This window comes from Triturus cristatus, chromosome 5_2 (genome assembly GCF_964204655.1).
Source record: "Triturus cristatus chromosome 5_2, aTriCri1.1, whole genome shotgun sequence".
NCBI classification, from domain to species: Eukaryota; Metazoa; Chordata; class Amphibia; order Caudata; family Salamandridae; genus Triturus; species Triturus cristatus.
The window spans coordinates 1,089,788,251-1,089,803,633 of record NC_140588.1 but is presented as its reverse complement, the minus strand read 5'-3'; the positions used below and the strand labels follow the sequence as shown (position 1 = coordinate 1,089,803,633).

The window sequence follows — 15,383 nt, the reverse complement described above, 5'->3', positions numbered from 1 at the left end:
CTCTGGAGTCTTCGTTGCTGTTGTCATGGGACTAGTTCGGTCTGAGGGGATTTGTGATGCTGTGCCCTGACAACTGAGTTCTAGCGCTGCGAAGTGCGCACGCTGAAGATGGTCACAAATGGAGAAGACGGAGAGGGGGCAGCAGCCCTGGGGCTGCAGGTGTCATCTCTGAGCTGCTTACAATGGGAGGACCAGAAGGTATCTGCTCTGCATAGGGTGGTAAGAAGAGACCCCCATACATGTTTCTTATAGCAATGGAGCCGGAGAGGATCAAAATAGTTGTGACTTGATGACATTAACACAGAATAAGCTGCCACTTGACTGTGCATGGCCATTGATTCGTGAAACATCTGTGTGTCGAGCAGGCTGCAGCTCCAATGAGCACACCTGATGCTAAGTGCAGGTAAACGTGTCCTAAAAGAACCTCCGCATGGCGTCCCGGCAATGTTTATTAGCTTGCTGATGTTACCAACCAGCACAAACTTTCAATCTAAACTGCTCGAGTGAGTTACTCCAGGGAAACCATTTCCGAGTACCTGCTCTGCTGTGCAAGTGCACTCCTACATTCCTCCTAGAAGATAATAAAATTCACCCAAGTTGAGAAGCATAAAGCCCTCTCATTACTGTTCATAATCTCAATGCTTCTGAGATGGCTCCGGGATTGGTGTGAAAATGATTTCTGGGATGGTTTCCTTGGTGGCGGGGAATCTGAAACTGGGAGTATATTCAGTTCTGTCTCTAGAGACCCCGGGAGAAGTGGAGGTGTAACCTCCTCCACATTTTTCAGTGAGTAAGATGAGGCTGACCAACCATGGCTGATGTCCACCTCACACTCACACTGCTGTTCTCTTGCCTGACCAACCATGGCTGGTTTCCACCACACACTCACACTACTGTTCTCTTGCCTGACCAACCATGGCTTGTTTCCACCACACACTCACACTGCTGTTCTCTTGCCTGACCAACCATGGCTGGTTTCCACCACACACTCACACTGCTGTTCTCTTGCCTGACCAACCATGGGTGATTTCCACCACACCCTCACACTGCTGTTCTCTTTCCTGACCAACCATGGGTGATTTCCACCACACCCTCACACTGCTGTTCTCCTGGCTCTTCTCCAGCTAGGCAAGCGTATCTTCACATTTTTGGAGTCACCGGAAGAAGAATACATTTCTGGTCAGATCATCACCTCCCCTGTGAGCGATCAACATGGTGCCATGTACTCTGGTGATTATTTGGTGGGTTAGTTCAAAAGAGAGTCTAAATTTGCTACCTGGTGTGGATCTTTAACCAGCACCAAATTGTCAACCTGCAGACTGGACAGTTTGCTGCTGATGGCCTCGTTTTGTCTCCTTTCTCTTCCTGACAGAGAGCCATCATCCACCGAAATCGGGATCCAGCTCAGATGACGCAGAATCACTTCCACCAGCAATCAGCTGATCCACATTAGGCTCATCGATCTCCCTGCGGCTATGTTAGGTGTCTGTCTGTACTCCCTACCGAGTGAGTGAAGTGCCCACTCGATGTGCTGGTGATCTGCCTCAAGACTGCGAATCACCTTCATCGGAGACCTCCTGAACCTTTCAGCCTCTGCATTGGAGCGTGCGGTCCTGGGTGTTACTTCTATGATACGGGGAGACTTCAGGTAGTACGTCCATTGTTCCCGTTGAGATGGGGATCCATTGTCTGTTCGAAGCTCTTAGATTATCCTGTGAGTGGCCATTATTTTCTCCACTTTTGGAATTAGCTCATCGGCTGATGTACAGTGCAACAGCTCAATCTGCAGATATTGTGAATAGTTGTTTATCACTACTGATAATTTCACCTATCCAGCAGGCTCACAAAATCACTGCTGACTTGGGTCCAAGGAACTTTCGGAATGTCCTTGGTGATTATGGGGGGGGGGGCTAGTATGTCTGCACTCCCTGAAGCTTGACCCAAACATTCTTTCACAACTCTCTCCAGATGAGAAAAACGCATCTTGTTCCTAAGTCAACTTTTGATTTTGTCTATGCCTTGGAGGTCTGCATGAGCGAGAGTCACTACTCACAAGGAAAGTGGTTTTGATATCCCCAGCCAATGAACCCTGAAAAGGCATCTTTCTGCAGATATTTGTGTCTAACATTGTACAAAGATGCTAAAATGTGTTGGCCCTTCAGTGTTCACAGGGATGAATGTGTTTTCATTGCAGCCCCATCCCCCCATTGTACTGCCTGAAAAGCTACATGCAAGCATTCATTGCATTCAGTAGCTTGTTGGATTTTTGTCCGGACACATGGGCTACAGTCGAGATTGTTCAACTGCCAGGTTATCGTATTCTGGACACTATCGCCTTCCCCGAGAGTGACTGCTCGCGGATGCAAGGAACAATAGCTGGGTTTAGGCAGGGGGATTTCTATTTGACTGAGAGTAAGTATTCTTGCAGCTGCAGAAACTATTTTTCAATCCTTTGGTTCAGGTTTCAATGAGGACCCCTGAAAGCGTGTAATCAGGGGTTTGTGGTCAGTGAGTACAATGAGCGGGTGCCCATATACATTACAATTAAAATGTAAGTATCTCACCCACAATGGATAGGGATGGCCTGAGATGTGAGCTCTGCTTGCAAGTGCCACAGGAGACAGCACCGCTCCAACCTCCCTTGGGCTGGCATCCACTGCAAGTTCAGAGGTTTGGCAGGACCAAAGAATAATGGGGTGGTTTCGGCATCTTTGGTATTGGAAGGTAGTCTGATGCATGTCATTCCAAGCCAAGATTGTGGATGCCTTCATCAGTTCTAATAATGGTCCGGTGAGGGAAGTCAGATTTTTTTGGAAACTTCCACAGTAGTTGGCCATGCCAAGAAAGCACCTCACTTCAGTGATGGAAGATGGAGAAGGGGCTGATTTAATGTACGCTACTTCATGGACCACAATTCTTTGGGGTAACACGGTGGTAGGACTAGCAGAGTGCGGCCAATCGGATTTTTGCTGATTTAATGTACTGTTGTGTCGCTGGGTCTGGGGCAACTACTTGGGCCACTCACTAGGCAATCCACCATCATAGTGAGCTGACACCAGATTTGAATGTGTATATCCATGCACAGTCTTACTTCTACTGATTGCTCAGGTTTTCAGGTAAGTACAATAGGCGATACCCAGAGCGCGGGCCTTTGAGTCATTTGACAATATCGACCTCCTCAAGTTTGCATATCGCCGTCTCTACTTTTGGCCAGAACTCGAAGGCCACAATGCAATGCCTCAGTGTGAAAGGCTATAATGACTGATCGATATGGAGCTGCATCATCTCTCCTTTTAGGCATCCAATGTTGTGGAATAGGTCTTTGAACTTATTGGGATGCGGTTGAGTTCTGTAACAAGCATCCCATATGCACACTGCATCAGACAAATCTTTTCAGCAGTGTGACAACTCAGGAGCAGGCCCACCCCTGCTTGGATGACGAAGACTTTGGCTTGCACTGTAGTGTACTGTAGTGTCCACATGAGTGATGCTGCTGGTAAACGTTCCTACCAGAGCCAACATACACAAATACTAAAGTTTTCCTGGACTATATTCTCATCCGAGAGGAAAAGTGTAGAATATGTTTCCTTTGCCATGATGTTGAGAGAGGCACCTATAGGTGATGGGAATCATAGGTCTATTGCCGGTGAAGACTTCACACTCTGGTGGAGATCGTGTGTGGTTGTGGAACCGTTCAATTGCATAGACCACATGCACAGTCGCTTCTGCTTCTTTGTTGTCACCCATGTCATCCTCTGATGGGTACACAGAGAGGGGTGCGGCATTAATTAATTTCTTCTGAGCGGGCTTCTGCTGATGGGACATGTAATGAAATTGTTATTTTTTCCGGTTGGCCCGACAGTCTAAGGGGCGTGGAGATGGCCCGCTGCAGTGCTTGCAAGGGCGATGTGCTTCCTATCAAGCGGCAACCTTGGTCGAGCCAGATGCCTTGTCTCCTGATTCACTGGTTGTCATCTGATGAGTTTCTCGAGGCCGGCTTCCATGTTGGAGGCCCAAACTTGTGAAAGTTTTAACAAATAGCCCAGAGTCAAGGAATCCATAGTGACTTTATGGATACCGGGACTATCTGCTCCCTCAGCTTTGCGGGAGCACACCCCTGTATAAGCTGGCCCTGGATATCCTTCACCTTATCATGAAGTGGACATGTGCTTGCTAGCTCTTTTAGACGGCTGTAAAAGGTTTCAACTGATTATTCTGGGCACTGCTGTGCTTGGCAGAGCTTCTCGCAGTTAGGGTTTGCTATCAGCGCGAAGTGGTCATTAAATACATTAGTGAATGATAGGCCTACTTTTGCCCACTTCTGGGAGAGTTTGTAAATTTTTTCGCCAGCGAGTGGTAGCAGTAGAGATCAACTCGGGTTTTCAACTACCGCTCTGGCATCAAAATACAGTTGTGGTTTTTCAACCCATGACTTCCACTTGGGTGTTTAGGCAGACGGTGACGCGAGATGATGAACGAACCCATGGCTGGGACTGATGGCATGTTGACCGCAAGGGCTACCGTGGTAGCTTCTGTGTTTCACAGACGTTTTAGGATTCTGCCTATGAGTTATGATTGGGATGAGTGATTTTGTGTAGCTCTTTCGCTTCCTTGAACTCCACCACCTAGTGAGTTAATGTGAAAGCTCTAGCCACAGCGCGGCATGCCACAGCGAGGCGTGCCACAGCGCGGCGTGCCACAGCAAGGCGTGCCACAGCGAGGCGTGCCACAGCGCGGCGTGCCACAGCGAGGCGTGCCACAGCGAGGCATGCCACAGCGAGGCGTGCCACAGCGAGGCGTGCCACAGCGCTACCATCATTGCTTTGTGGGAGTCTCACAGAGGCGATCGAGGCAAGGCAAACTAAAAGGCAGACCTGGTGCACGCACTTGCTGCTGACCCCCTGCTATCTTACCCCTCGCTGAAGCCACGGCAAGTGGGACTTCAGGAAAATGGATTCTGCAGACTCCCCAGCGGTCCGACCACACCTGGAGCATATAGTGGTTTCTGTCTGGACAGCAGTACTATGGGAGCCTTACATTTTTGATGAGATCGCGAGAGCTGGGGCGCCCACTCTGTCGCAGAAGCAGGTGCCGACATGTGGCGTGTCCAGCAGGGTAGTGTGTGGCCAGCGACGAGCCTCACTGCCGCTGAAGGGACTGGTTGCTGGTTGCGCATGGGGTGAGGCCTCGCTCGGAGCACTGCACCCACCTGATAAGGTCCGCAGAGGCGTGGCTTCTGGGTGGTGTTTCGGGTGTTAACCCCCCCCCCCCCCCTCCAATAAATGTATTTTCTGATAACTAGTAGGGTGCAGGGGTTTACAGTCGGGTCTTGTGAAGTGGCTGTCAGATTTAACCAGGAATTTTTTCATACAACCAGACAAAAATGCACACAACACTCTCGTTCTCTGTTTTGAAATTTTCAAAATGTTGTTTCTTTTACAAAATATTGTACTTTTTTCTCTTGCGATCTGCATTCCTTTCCCTTTCCATTGCCCCTTTAGCCCCTCCCTTGAGCCCTGCTTGTCGTATAATGTGTTTTAAAACTCTATGCCAGCGTGATTGTTTGAAACTATGGAGCTCACACCCTGAAGGTCCGGCATGGGTGGGGCCAGGCACGCCAGCAGCACGGCGCTGCCACAGGCGTGAAGGTCGGAGGCCATGAGTGGCACAGCCGGCCAGGACAGCGGATTACCCCTCCTTGCCCAACATTGATGTGAGAAGGCTGCAGCTCCACCCAGGCGGGCAACTAGAGCCAAATTTCGGGGGGGGGGGGGGGCTGAAAAAGATTTTGGGGGGGGGGGGCTAAGTCTTCCAGCCATAGGCAGAGTGGCTGTAAGAAGGGGTGAAAACACAACAAAAGCCTCATTAACGAGTAAATGTATTTTAAAGACGTGTGAAGCACTCGGGTGCGGCTGCAATTAGACGGACGCCAGCCCACGAGGCTTTCTCAGCCGGGCTGTGACACACGACGGGTGGGGCTGAAGCCCGGTGAGCCCAATGGGTGTTGCGCGCCTGGCTCCACCAGACACTAAGTGCAGGCAAACGTGTCCTAGTAGCCCCTCACAAGGTGCCCCAGGGGATTGTGTTAACTTGCTGAATTCACCGGCTAGCTCAAACCCTTCACATGCATGCCAACACAGCCGCTTCCGGCAAAGACTATCAAAAAAGTGCTTTATTTTAGCTGCCTGCCACCTAAAATTGCCTTCACTTCAGTGTAAGTCAGAGGGGAACATTAAGTCCCACGGTTTTTTCTTCCACATTTCCCTCTTTGCTCTTCTCAAAGGCTGCCCAGTATGCATTCAGAGTAAACCTCTGTGGGGGTGACCATTGGCAAAGCCCAGCAATGCATGCGAGCAGGACTAGAATATTCAAGCCCTGGCAGAGCCAGGCTCTGCTCTATTTCTCTTATTTTTTCAGAACTTAAATCGAAGGTATTGGAGTGCTTTACATGAGCACCAGTTACCTTACACAAGGACATATTCATTTTTAGGTCGAGGACTACCGGTCTGCCGAAGGCAGAACCGGAAGTCGGAGATTTTATGTTTTCTAGAGTGGCTATTTAGCCCGCCGCTCTTTTTGCTTCTCCTCCATTGGCTGGCTTCCTAAACGGAGGCCCGCCATTGGAGGAGAGAGCCGTCCCTCCAAATAGGCTCCGTCTTTTTCAGATTCGGGGGCGTGTTCCTTGCTGTTCTTTCCACTTTTTAGCCACGCCCTTTTAGAACAGCAGGAACACGCCCCCGAATCCGAAAACGTTTGGAAGCTCTCATCTGCCATTTTTTCACGGATCGTCTGGCCGTGAGGATCTTCTTGCTGTTGCTCTCTCGCGCTGCCCGCCTAGTTAGGCCCTGTATCTTAATTAGTAACCACGTTTCACATTTCCATCTACTACTCGTGTGTCGCCCCAGCGCTGCGTCCTCCTCGCTGCCCTGCACACCGGGTTTTCACACCGTGCCTTTTGTTTGCGGTGAGTGTAGTTTCTTTTGGGCACCAAAGACCCCCTCCCCCCCCTGCATGCATCTCGTACAAGGTGCAGCATTGAATAGTCCTCCCTATTTCGCCCCGGGCTCTCCCGGTTTAGCCGTGCGGCTGCTGGCAACGGGCTGTGGGTGTTCCTTCCTCCCTCCCTCCTAGCGGCAGGGGAGGAGTGCGCAGGACTCTGTCTCTCCCCTCTTCGTTTCTTCGGTATCTACCCACGTCCGGTTGTTTCTTTCTCGCCCTCACTCTCTTAAACGAATCTCTCTCAAACTCCCCTCTTCATTATTTTCTTCTTTCCAATAGGTGACCTAATTCATCTCCTACTCTTGCCGTCTTTCTCACCTTGACTCCGTTCTCTCTTTCTTTACAACTTTACTTGTTAATCATCGTGCCTGCGCTTGTCTTACGTGGGACTGAACTGCTTCCGTCACACGTGATCAGCTCCCTGCATTCCAACCCTTGCCACTGGCATGGCCCCCCTTTCTGCTCCCCAGAACAGACCCGACTAAAGACAAAGGAGCAGCATCGACGTGATGGCTGGGTCATGCCATCTCATGCTCAACGGCTCTCACTGACATTGCCCGGCCTGGCTCTGAGAAGAAAAGCAGCTTTTTTCACTCTCCCTGCTTGAGGGAAAGCAGCCGATCTGCATACTCACAGCAGCTGGGAAACAAACAGTTCTTGCAGGGAAACGACCTGCAAAAAGTAACACCTACCCATGCCCCAGCTGAAGAGGTAATCCAGACGTGCGGCGCAAAATTCCATTTGAAATGGTTGAGAGAATTCTTTTTTATTTACAAACGTTAAAATAACAGAAACGGGGGCATTTTCATCCTTATTGCTACATACATGTAAACAAGGTTTTATTTAAAATGGTGCTTGATAACTTGTTATGTATCTTTGTTCACTTGGAGCATAGCCCCATACCCCGCATAGAATGCTCTGCACAGGGGGCGTATCCCCCAGCAAACGACGGAGGGCTGTCTGTTAAACGTGTGTTGGGAATGAGATGAACAGAGACCCCGGTCATGAGCCAGAGCACCCCCCCCCCCCCACACACACACACTCCTTTGGAATCAGGGTACATATGCAAAAGCCCTCTCTCTGTTAAAGGGTGAAGGATGTAAGGCGCCTGAGAGGGGGGCATGTCCCCCTCCCCCAAGTCTGTCTATCCAGACATCAAGTCTGGACATATGTACTTCAAACACGCAGAAAACAATATTTAGCAAAATGTCGGAATTTTCTATCTCGTCTAATTAACAGGGTTGGTATCTCTTGCTTGTTTTCTATTTTCTTGGGGAGAGCTTTGAAGTCGCCAGTAATGAGGCCAGGAGCTCTGACACCTCACATCTTGGGGAGCATGGAGGAGGAGCTTGAAGTGGTGGGGGCCCGACTGTACTCTGTACTTTAGACCTGGCAGAAGCAAAAAGAACAAGAACAGTGCTTCGATGTGAGTACAAAGAGGTGGAGAGTAGGCAGTGCAAGCTTCCATCGCCACGTTATATATACAGCGCAGGCACAGCACCGCAAGCTTCCCTCTCAGACAGAACAGACACTATAGTCAGCAGCAGTGCAAGCTTCCCTCACATAGAGAATAGTACAGCAGCTCTACCAGACCAGGGGAGGGGGGTGCGGGGGGGGGGGCGCAGGCGGGACACACACACACACACACACACACACACACACCCACAGCATCAGTGCAAGCTTCCTTAACCTAAATAACAGGTACAGCACTGGCGGCTCTCTATCTCACTACCTCACTCTCTATCTCACTACCTCACTCTCTATCTACCTCACTCTCTCTCACTACCTCACTCTCTCTCACTACCTCACTCTCTATTTCAATACCTCACTCTCTCTCTCTATCTCACTACCTCACTCTCTCTCTGCTAATGCAATAGGTATCACATATGCAAAAAAAAAAGCTAATGCCAATAGAAATGACAATGCCATTTATTTAGGGATACAAAAATGATAAAAAAAATAATGAGCAATACCAATAGCTCTACCTATAATATTGCCGAGACCGTTGCATTGTAAATGCTTGTTTTTTTGGAAAGCACGAGGAGATTAAGTGATTTGCCCAGAATCACAGGATGTGGGCGCAGCCCCGAGGCTCGAACCCTTGTTTCCCAGCTCCAAAGTCAGCAGTCTAGCCGTTAGACCACATCCTCTCTCTATTGGAAGTACTTCCGGGTTACAGGTGTGACAGCTGAAGCCTGTGAACTAGCACTTTCAGTCTGGAACACAGGTTTCCTTAGCTGCGGCTCCCGCCACCTAACTGCCCCAACCGGAACCCACAAACTCAGACCACACCAATTTCATATTTATGGAAGAATTGAGGCCACAAGTTAGTAGATATTTTTAGCTAACAACCAATCCATCAAACCCCATTTAACTTTATTGAGTGAGCCTGTTTCCTTCCTACTATAGCAGCCAGCACTGTGCCCTACATTCAGTAGCGGCCAGTCAGCCCAAGTGACCTATCACCATTCACTTTCATTCTGGGCAAACGTCTGCTTCCAGCCCGACTGGGTGACCTTTCGCTTTCAGCGTCACCAAACCTTTTCTTAGCATCTTATAGGAAAGTGCCCCTTTTTGCATGGTTCCCCCCCACTTTTTGCCCGACATCGATTGCAACCTGACTGGATGTAGCCTGGGTCCCTGCCTATCAGGTTCCCAAGGCCTGCGTTATTTCCCAAGACTGTACCTTTGTACGCACAATTGCCACTCTCTGGCCACGTTAGTCCCTTGTAAAAGTACCATGGGTACCAAGGGCACTGTGACCAGGGAAGACCTCTAAGAGCTGCAGAAACTATTATGCCACCCTTAGAGGCCCTGCACCTTAACACCCACACACTGCCTTTGCAGGCTGCGTGTTTTGGTGCAGAGAAAAGTGAAGAGTCGACGTGGCACACACCCCTCCGTGCCATGCCTGCAATCCACTACCCAAGGCCTAGGTAAGTCATCCCTCTAGCAGCTTACACAAGTCCTAAGGTGAGGGTACAGTGGCATGAGCCCTGTACCCCTACATTGTCTAAGTACATTCATAGACATTATAAGTGGAGTTAAATGTTGTGATGAAACGAAGTTTCAATTCCAGGGTAACTTAAGGTGGTATTTATTCAAGTAGTACGTTCAAGGTAAAATGTACAAAGAGCCCCACCAGGGGCAGCCTTCCTGCTGCTCAGCCGATACTCCAACTGACAGCCTCACTCATCCAACATTCCGCAGTATCATCCACACCACACTCACACTAACTGAGTAGCAGGTACAACATAAAGCCATAAAGAATATATGGTATGGGAGTTGGTCACTACGAACTCCACAAAACCATAATAGCTTTACTAAAAACTGGGATGTTAAGTAGCAAACTTCTCAGCACATTAAACCCACACTGATGCCAGTGTGGTATTTAATGTAAAAAGCACTCAAAGGACATCTTAGAGATGCCCCCTGAAAACAATCGACCAGCCCTGGTGTGGTTCCTGAATGGCTTCCCGCCATATGCCACCACCAGACAGGTTTCTGGACCACTGGGTAGAGAGAACCAGCTCTCTGGATCCAGAAACAAAGCACATCCTGGGCAGAGGTGTCATGCCTCCTCCCCCAGGATGGGCTGGGTTCATGAAGGGGAAGCTTCAATGGCCTGCCACCTTTGGAAGCTGTCCCTGTCTCTTGCTGCCCCCAGCAACTGGCTCCCACTGGTTCTGACCCCCACTTTGGGCTAGAGAATCAACAGGAAAGCCAAGCTAGGAAGAGAGGTGTGCCCACCTATTACAACCCCACCCCTCAGGTGGGATAGGCGAGGTGAAGCACATATCTCAGTCCCCTCCATCTTGAAGATTAGGGTACGCCAATGAGGAAGAGGGCCATGCTCCCTCCCACTAGAGTGTGGCATAATAGGGGGTGTACCTACCCCAAGGAAGGGACCCATTGGTCTCGACCTGCACACCCCTTTAACACCCCTAAATCTAGTATTTAGGGGTGACCCTGAACCTTGTCTCCCCAGATTTGAGGAAGAAAGAAAAAGGACTGAAGAGCCGTGCTGACCCAGGAAGAAGAGGACACCAACTGCCTTAGCCATAGCTCTACCGGCGTGCCCAGTCTACAGCCTGCCTATAGCAAGAACCCGGACGAGTCCAGCAGCCATCAACCCCCAGATCCCAGAGGACCTGCCCTGCAACCTTTCCACAGACTCTGTCTCCAGTGAGCACCGGATTTGCTCAACCAAAGACTCACCTCCAGAATCCGGATTCCATTGACTCCGCGATTCTGCACCACTCTGCACCCAACGCCCACGGCCCGAGTTCGAGTGGCCCAACCCCCCAAGAAGGTCTCTCCAGTGATCCTGACCTGGGATCTGGTGATCCACGACCTCCCTCAAGACTCCCGACGATGCCTGCAGCCTCAACCTGAAGGGACCTCCCCCCCCCCGACCGCAAACGGAGCTGGTAAAGTAAAACTGACCCCAGAAGACACCCCTGCACCCGAAGCCACGCAGCCTTGGGTGGCCCAACCAATGGTGTCCAGGCATCCCCCAAGATCCCAACTTATTTCTCCAGCCAGTGGTCACCTTCAGGAAGTCTCCATGCCTTAGCCTGGAGCATCTTTTCAAAACCGAAGGTCTCCATTGGAAAGCACCCCGACGTCCGTTTTACACCCAGCCACCTAAGTGCTGCTGTTGGTGCAGCTCCTGTGCTGGTCGTTGCCTCCTGCTGTGCTGACCTTAACTCCAGGAGCTTGGCTCCCACAAGAGAGTTGTCTGCTCATCTGCAGACCCTAACCAAAGGACCCCTTAGCCCTATTGGCTAACGTTGAGCCCCTGCACTCTACACCCAGTCGCCCCAGTGCCGCTGGTGGTACAACTTGAGTGCCCTCCTAGACCTTGGGGAACCTTGGTCCTAAGGTCACCCTTGGGAGTTGAGTGCTTACCTCCAAAAACGATAACCATTTATCTCCTATAGGAACCCATGTTGTAGGATTTTGGGTCTAAAATTGTTCTAAGTGTGGAACTGCTAATGTATGGAGAAAAGTGAATTAAATTACAAAGCATAAAAAGTTGTACTCACCTTGTATGTAGAACTCTTAGGGTGTGGTATCTAGCCATCGACCCCCAGTTCTCAAAGTAACTCAAAGTAGCTCAAAAGTAATCTAAAGGTATTTACTGAACGATACAAACTGCATTTACAAGTGATGCAAACCTGTAAGAATTGTAATTTCAAGCACAACTACATTTGCTTGAACAGTCTTGCATTTGAAAGTATATTTTACTCACCTGTGCCAAGTCCTGCTTGGTTCTTACAAAAAAATAAGTATACCTTTTTTATACTTGCCTAATTGGTCTGGATTCTGACTGAGTGTGTGCATCAGTCCTTGATTGAGTGATTACGATAGCTTAACACGCCCTCTGGATAAGCCTAACTGCTCACCCACACTACCACAAAGAGAGCTGCTAGTACTTGCCTATTTTACCTCTGGGGACTCCCTGGACTCTGTGCACACGATACTTTACTTTGGTATAGTTTATACAGAGACAGCTTCCTACACATCTGCTTCCAGCCTACCGTGTGACCATTCACTTCCAGTGTAGTATTCAATTCATTCAGGGCAAGCATGCTTCCATCCCCTGAATGAATTGATATCATGGGTGAATGTCCCCACCCAACCTTGCAAAGGTGACCTGGTCACCTGTACCCCACCAGGGCCCCCTGCTAGACGCCCGCTGTTAAATACCCACCACCCCAGACCAAATTCCGAAGGTTAAATTTACGACTGGGCTGAACCCAGTGTCCTAATCCACTTGCCCAGTACCTTCCCTGCTTTTCACCCCTCTCCTTACCCCTGCCCAGTCCAGTCCGGGCTATGCTCCCGGGGGTGGCCTCCACTAAGACCCCCGGTCCAGCCACGTCCCTCCTCCCTTTGGGGAGGGGAGGCCGAACCACGGGGGCACTCTGTCCACTGCACCTTCTCTGCTCTTGCAGCGAGCCTCTGGGGCGCATCTCGATGAAGTTGCCATAAAGACGCAATGACGTCTTTTTATAGTTGGAAAAGTGCACCTTAAAAGCCTCACTGGAATAGATTAAAGGTTGTAGTTTAGAGTAAGTGGAAGCATCAGGGACTGATCACGTTTAGATCAAGGGTCCCAACATTTCAGAACTTCCCTGTGACATTTCTGGATCCTTCTATTGGTACACCTGAGGTTTGCGCTAGGCTGGTACCCGGGGAGGAGAGCTACGGCGTCTGTCCTGGAAAGGATGGACATGGGTGAAGGTTTGAGACCTCAGCTCCAGCAGAGGGGCGCGTCACAGCTGGATCCAACCGGTTTTATTGGAGGCTTTCTCATACATAGACACGATTCAGGCAGGAGACCCCTGATTTTGTAAGCCAAAAAATGGCTTTATTTTGGCTCTGTTTCAATAAAAGTCAATGGGGGAAAATACATTCTTCAGATTATTTACTCTTCTAAAATGTTGGCATGTATGCTTTCTCCCTCTTCCTGAAGAGCCTCTAACATCTCTGTTTCTGAGCTCTGACCAGTGTTGAATACTACACCCCAAGGTATGTTTATGAATCATACATCTTGTCTTGTTTACAAGGCTTCACAGTAGAGGATGGTGAAATCGCCAAACAGGCCGCGTAGTAGCCTGATAGCAAGTCGAGAAGAAGAGAAGTTGCTGAAAGCTCCACGCTCTGTCGTGGATTGTGAAGTCCCCCCACCCCCAGAATCACTGAGGTCATCCACAGAAGACTGAGCCTTCAGGTCTTAGGTTTTTCTGTCCCAAAGAGTATCTCCACGCTACTAGCCTGTGCATCGTAGGTTGTCGAAGTAGCGGGAGGTTGGACTCAGGAGCGTAGGGTCCAAAGCTTCTTTCCTGCAGATTGAGGCCATGAAACCATCGCCCACCCAGAGACCCTAAAACCCAAAGCACATAGACAGGAAGTTCTTCCTTCTACTAGCTGCTGTGACAAAAAGGATTGAGAATCAAGACTGATGACAAAGGGAGGAGCTTGGGCACAACCGGATGACATTTCACAGCCAAGAGCAAGGCGAATAGGGCTATTCTCCAGCCAGAGCAGGCATTCTGCACACTCTGGTTGACAGCAATGGCCCTGATGCCACAAGCCTCACAAAAACATGGCTACACAGAACCTCCTTGCCAAAGGAAGAGGGGCAGAGAGAGAAAGCTGACCTGTAAAAGGCATAGCGTCCAGGAAAGAGCTCAGGGCGCACGATGAGGAACCTTTCTCTCTTGGCACAGGACGTACGACTGGGCCGTCAATGATGCCACATGGACATCCGACCCCCTGCACAGCAACCAGGAAGCAGAATGCTGTTGAGCACACCTTGACTCACTGGAGAGCTGCAGCCCATGCCCAGTTCTCGTACAGCCAACACTACCCTGGTCTCACCTCTCCCGGTACTAGTATCTCATGGTCTCAGCTCTGAGGAGTCTCCACAGATGAATACCCTTCGTTTTAGAAAATTGTGCACTTTTCCAAGACAGGCAAATTGGAAGCGGTGTATCTGTACATCCCTGGCGTGTGCTCCTGCCAGGTATGCCCACCACACAGCCCATCACATAGGTGTCAATAAGCAGCCGATGTAGTTCGCACACTCACAGCACAACGCCTGCTACTCACTCACCTTCAGCGCATCGTGGAATATCGGCGTCCCTGGGTGAAAGAGGCAGGAATCTAGAGGAGTAAAGAGAGGCAGTGGTTAGTGCCAGCAACTAAAGATGGGCTTCTATCCACCCTGCCCCACAGACCTCATGAGAGCGGCATCAGTGTGCCATGTGTGCATTAGTGCCAGCAGCCAAGATATGCTTGAATACCCTCTACCCCACAGACCTCTGAGTGTCATCTATGTGCCATGTGTTCATTAGTGTCATGGATGTGCATACGCCAGTTCCTCACACCTCATGTGAGTGGCATCGGTGTGCCACATGTTTATTAGTGCCAGCTGCTGTAAATGGGATAGTTTTCCCCCTGCCCAACATACCTTGTGTGAGGGGTTCTCCTTTTAGAAATCATTGCTATCGGGTATGGTACTCTAATTGGTTCAATTGAACCAAGCAAAGACCACAACTCCCAGAATGCAATAACTTGCTAAATGAAAGCCCTAGATCTTCAATGTTGCCAAATTTATTACCAACCTTGAATATGCCAGTTCAAGTCTTTCCCTGCCTCCCATACGAACCCAACAAAGTGAACCAGCTACCATGAACACTTTAGCATCCATCGTTTGGACCGGATACATAAGAAGGGGAGAGGCCTCGCTGTCATTCATAAGTCCGCCTGGTCCTGCATCCTGGTAAGGAAGTACCACCCAACTCCATAGAGCTGCCGACATGCCATTTCCCACTGTTTGTCACTCAGACAGTCACCTTCTATCTCATCTACGG

At 49.8% G+C, this 15,383-nt stretch overlaps 1 protein-coding gene across 1 annotated transcript in view; it reads right to left on the bottom strand.

Annotated features, from left to right (window-relative positions):
* The window catches only part of LOC146829729 (cysteine and histidine-rich domain-containing protein 1-like), an 82,193-nt gene that overhangs the window by 46,673 nt on the left and 20,137 nt on the right, over positions 1–15,383 (bottom strand). Inside the window, exon 2 of the mRNA XM_085608450.1 lies at positions 14,624–14,673. Coding sequence (XP_085464576.1) covers positions 14,624–14,673 — 50 coding nt within the window. The remainder of the gene's footprint in view (positions 1–14,623; positions 14,674–15,383) is intronic.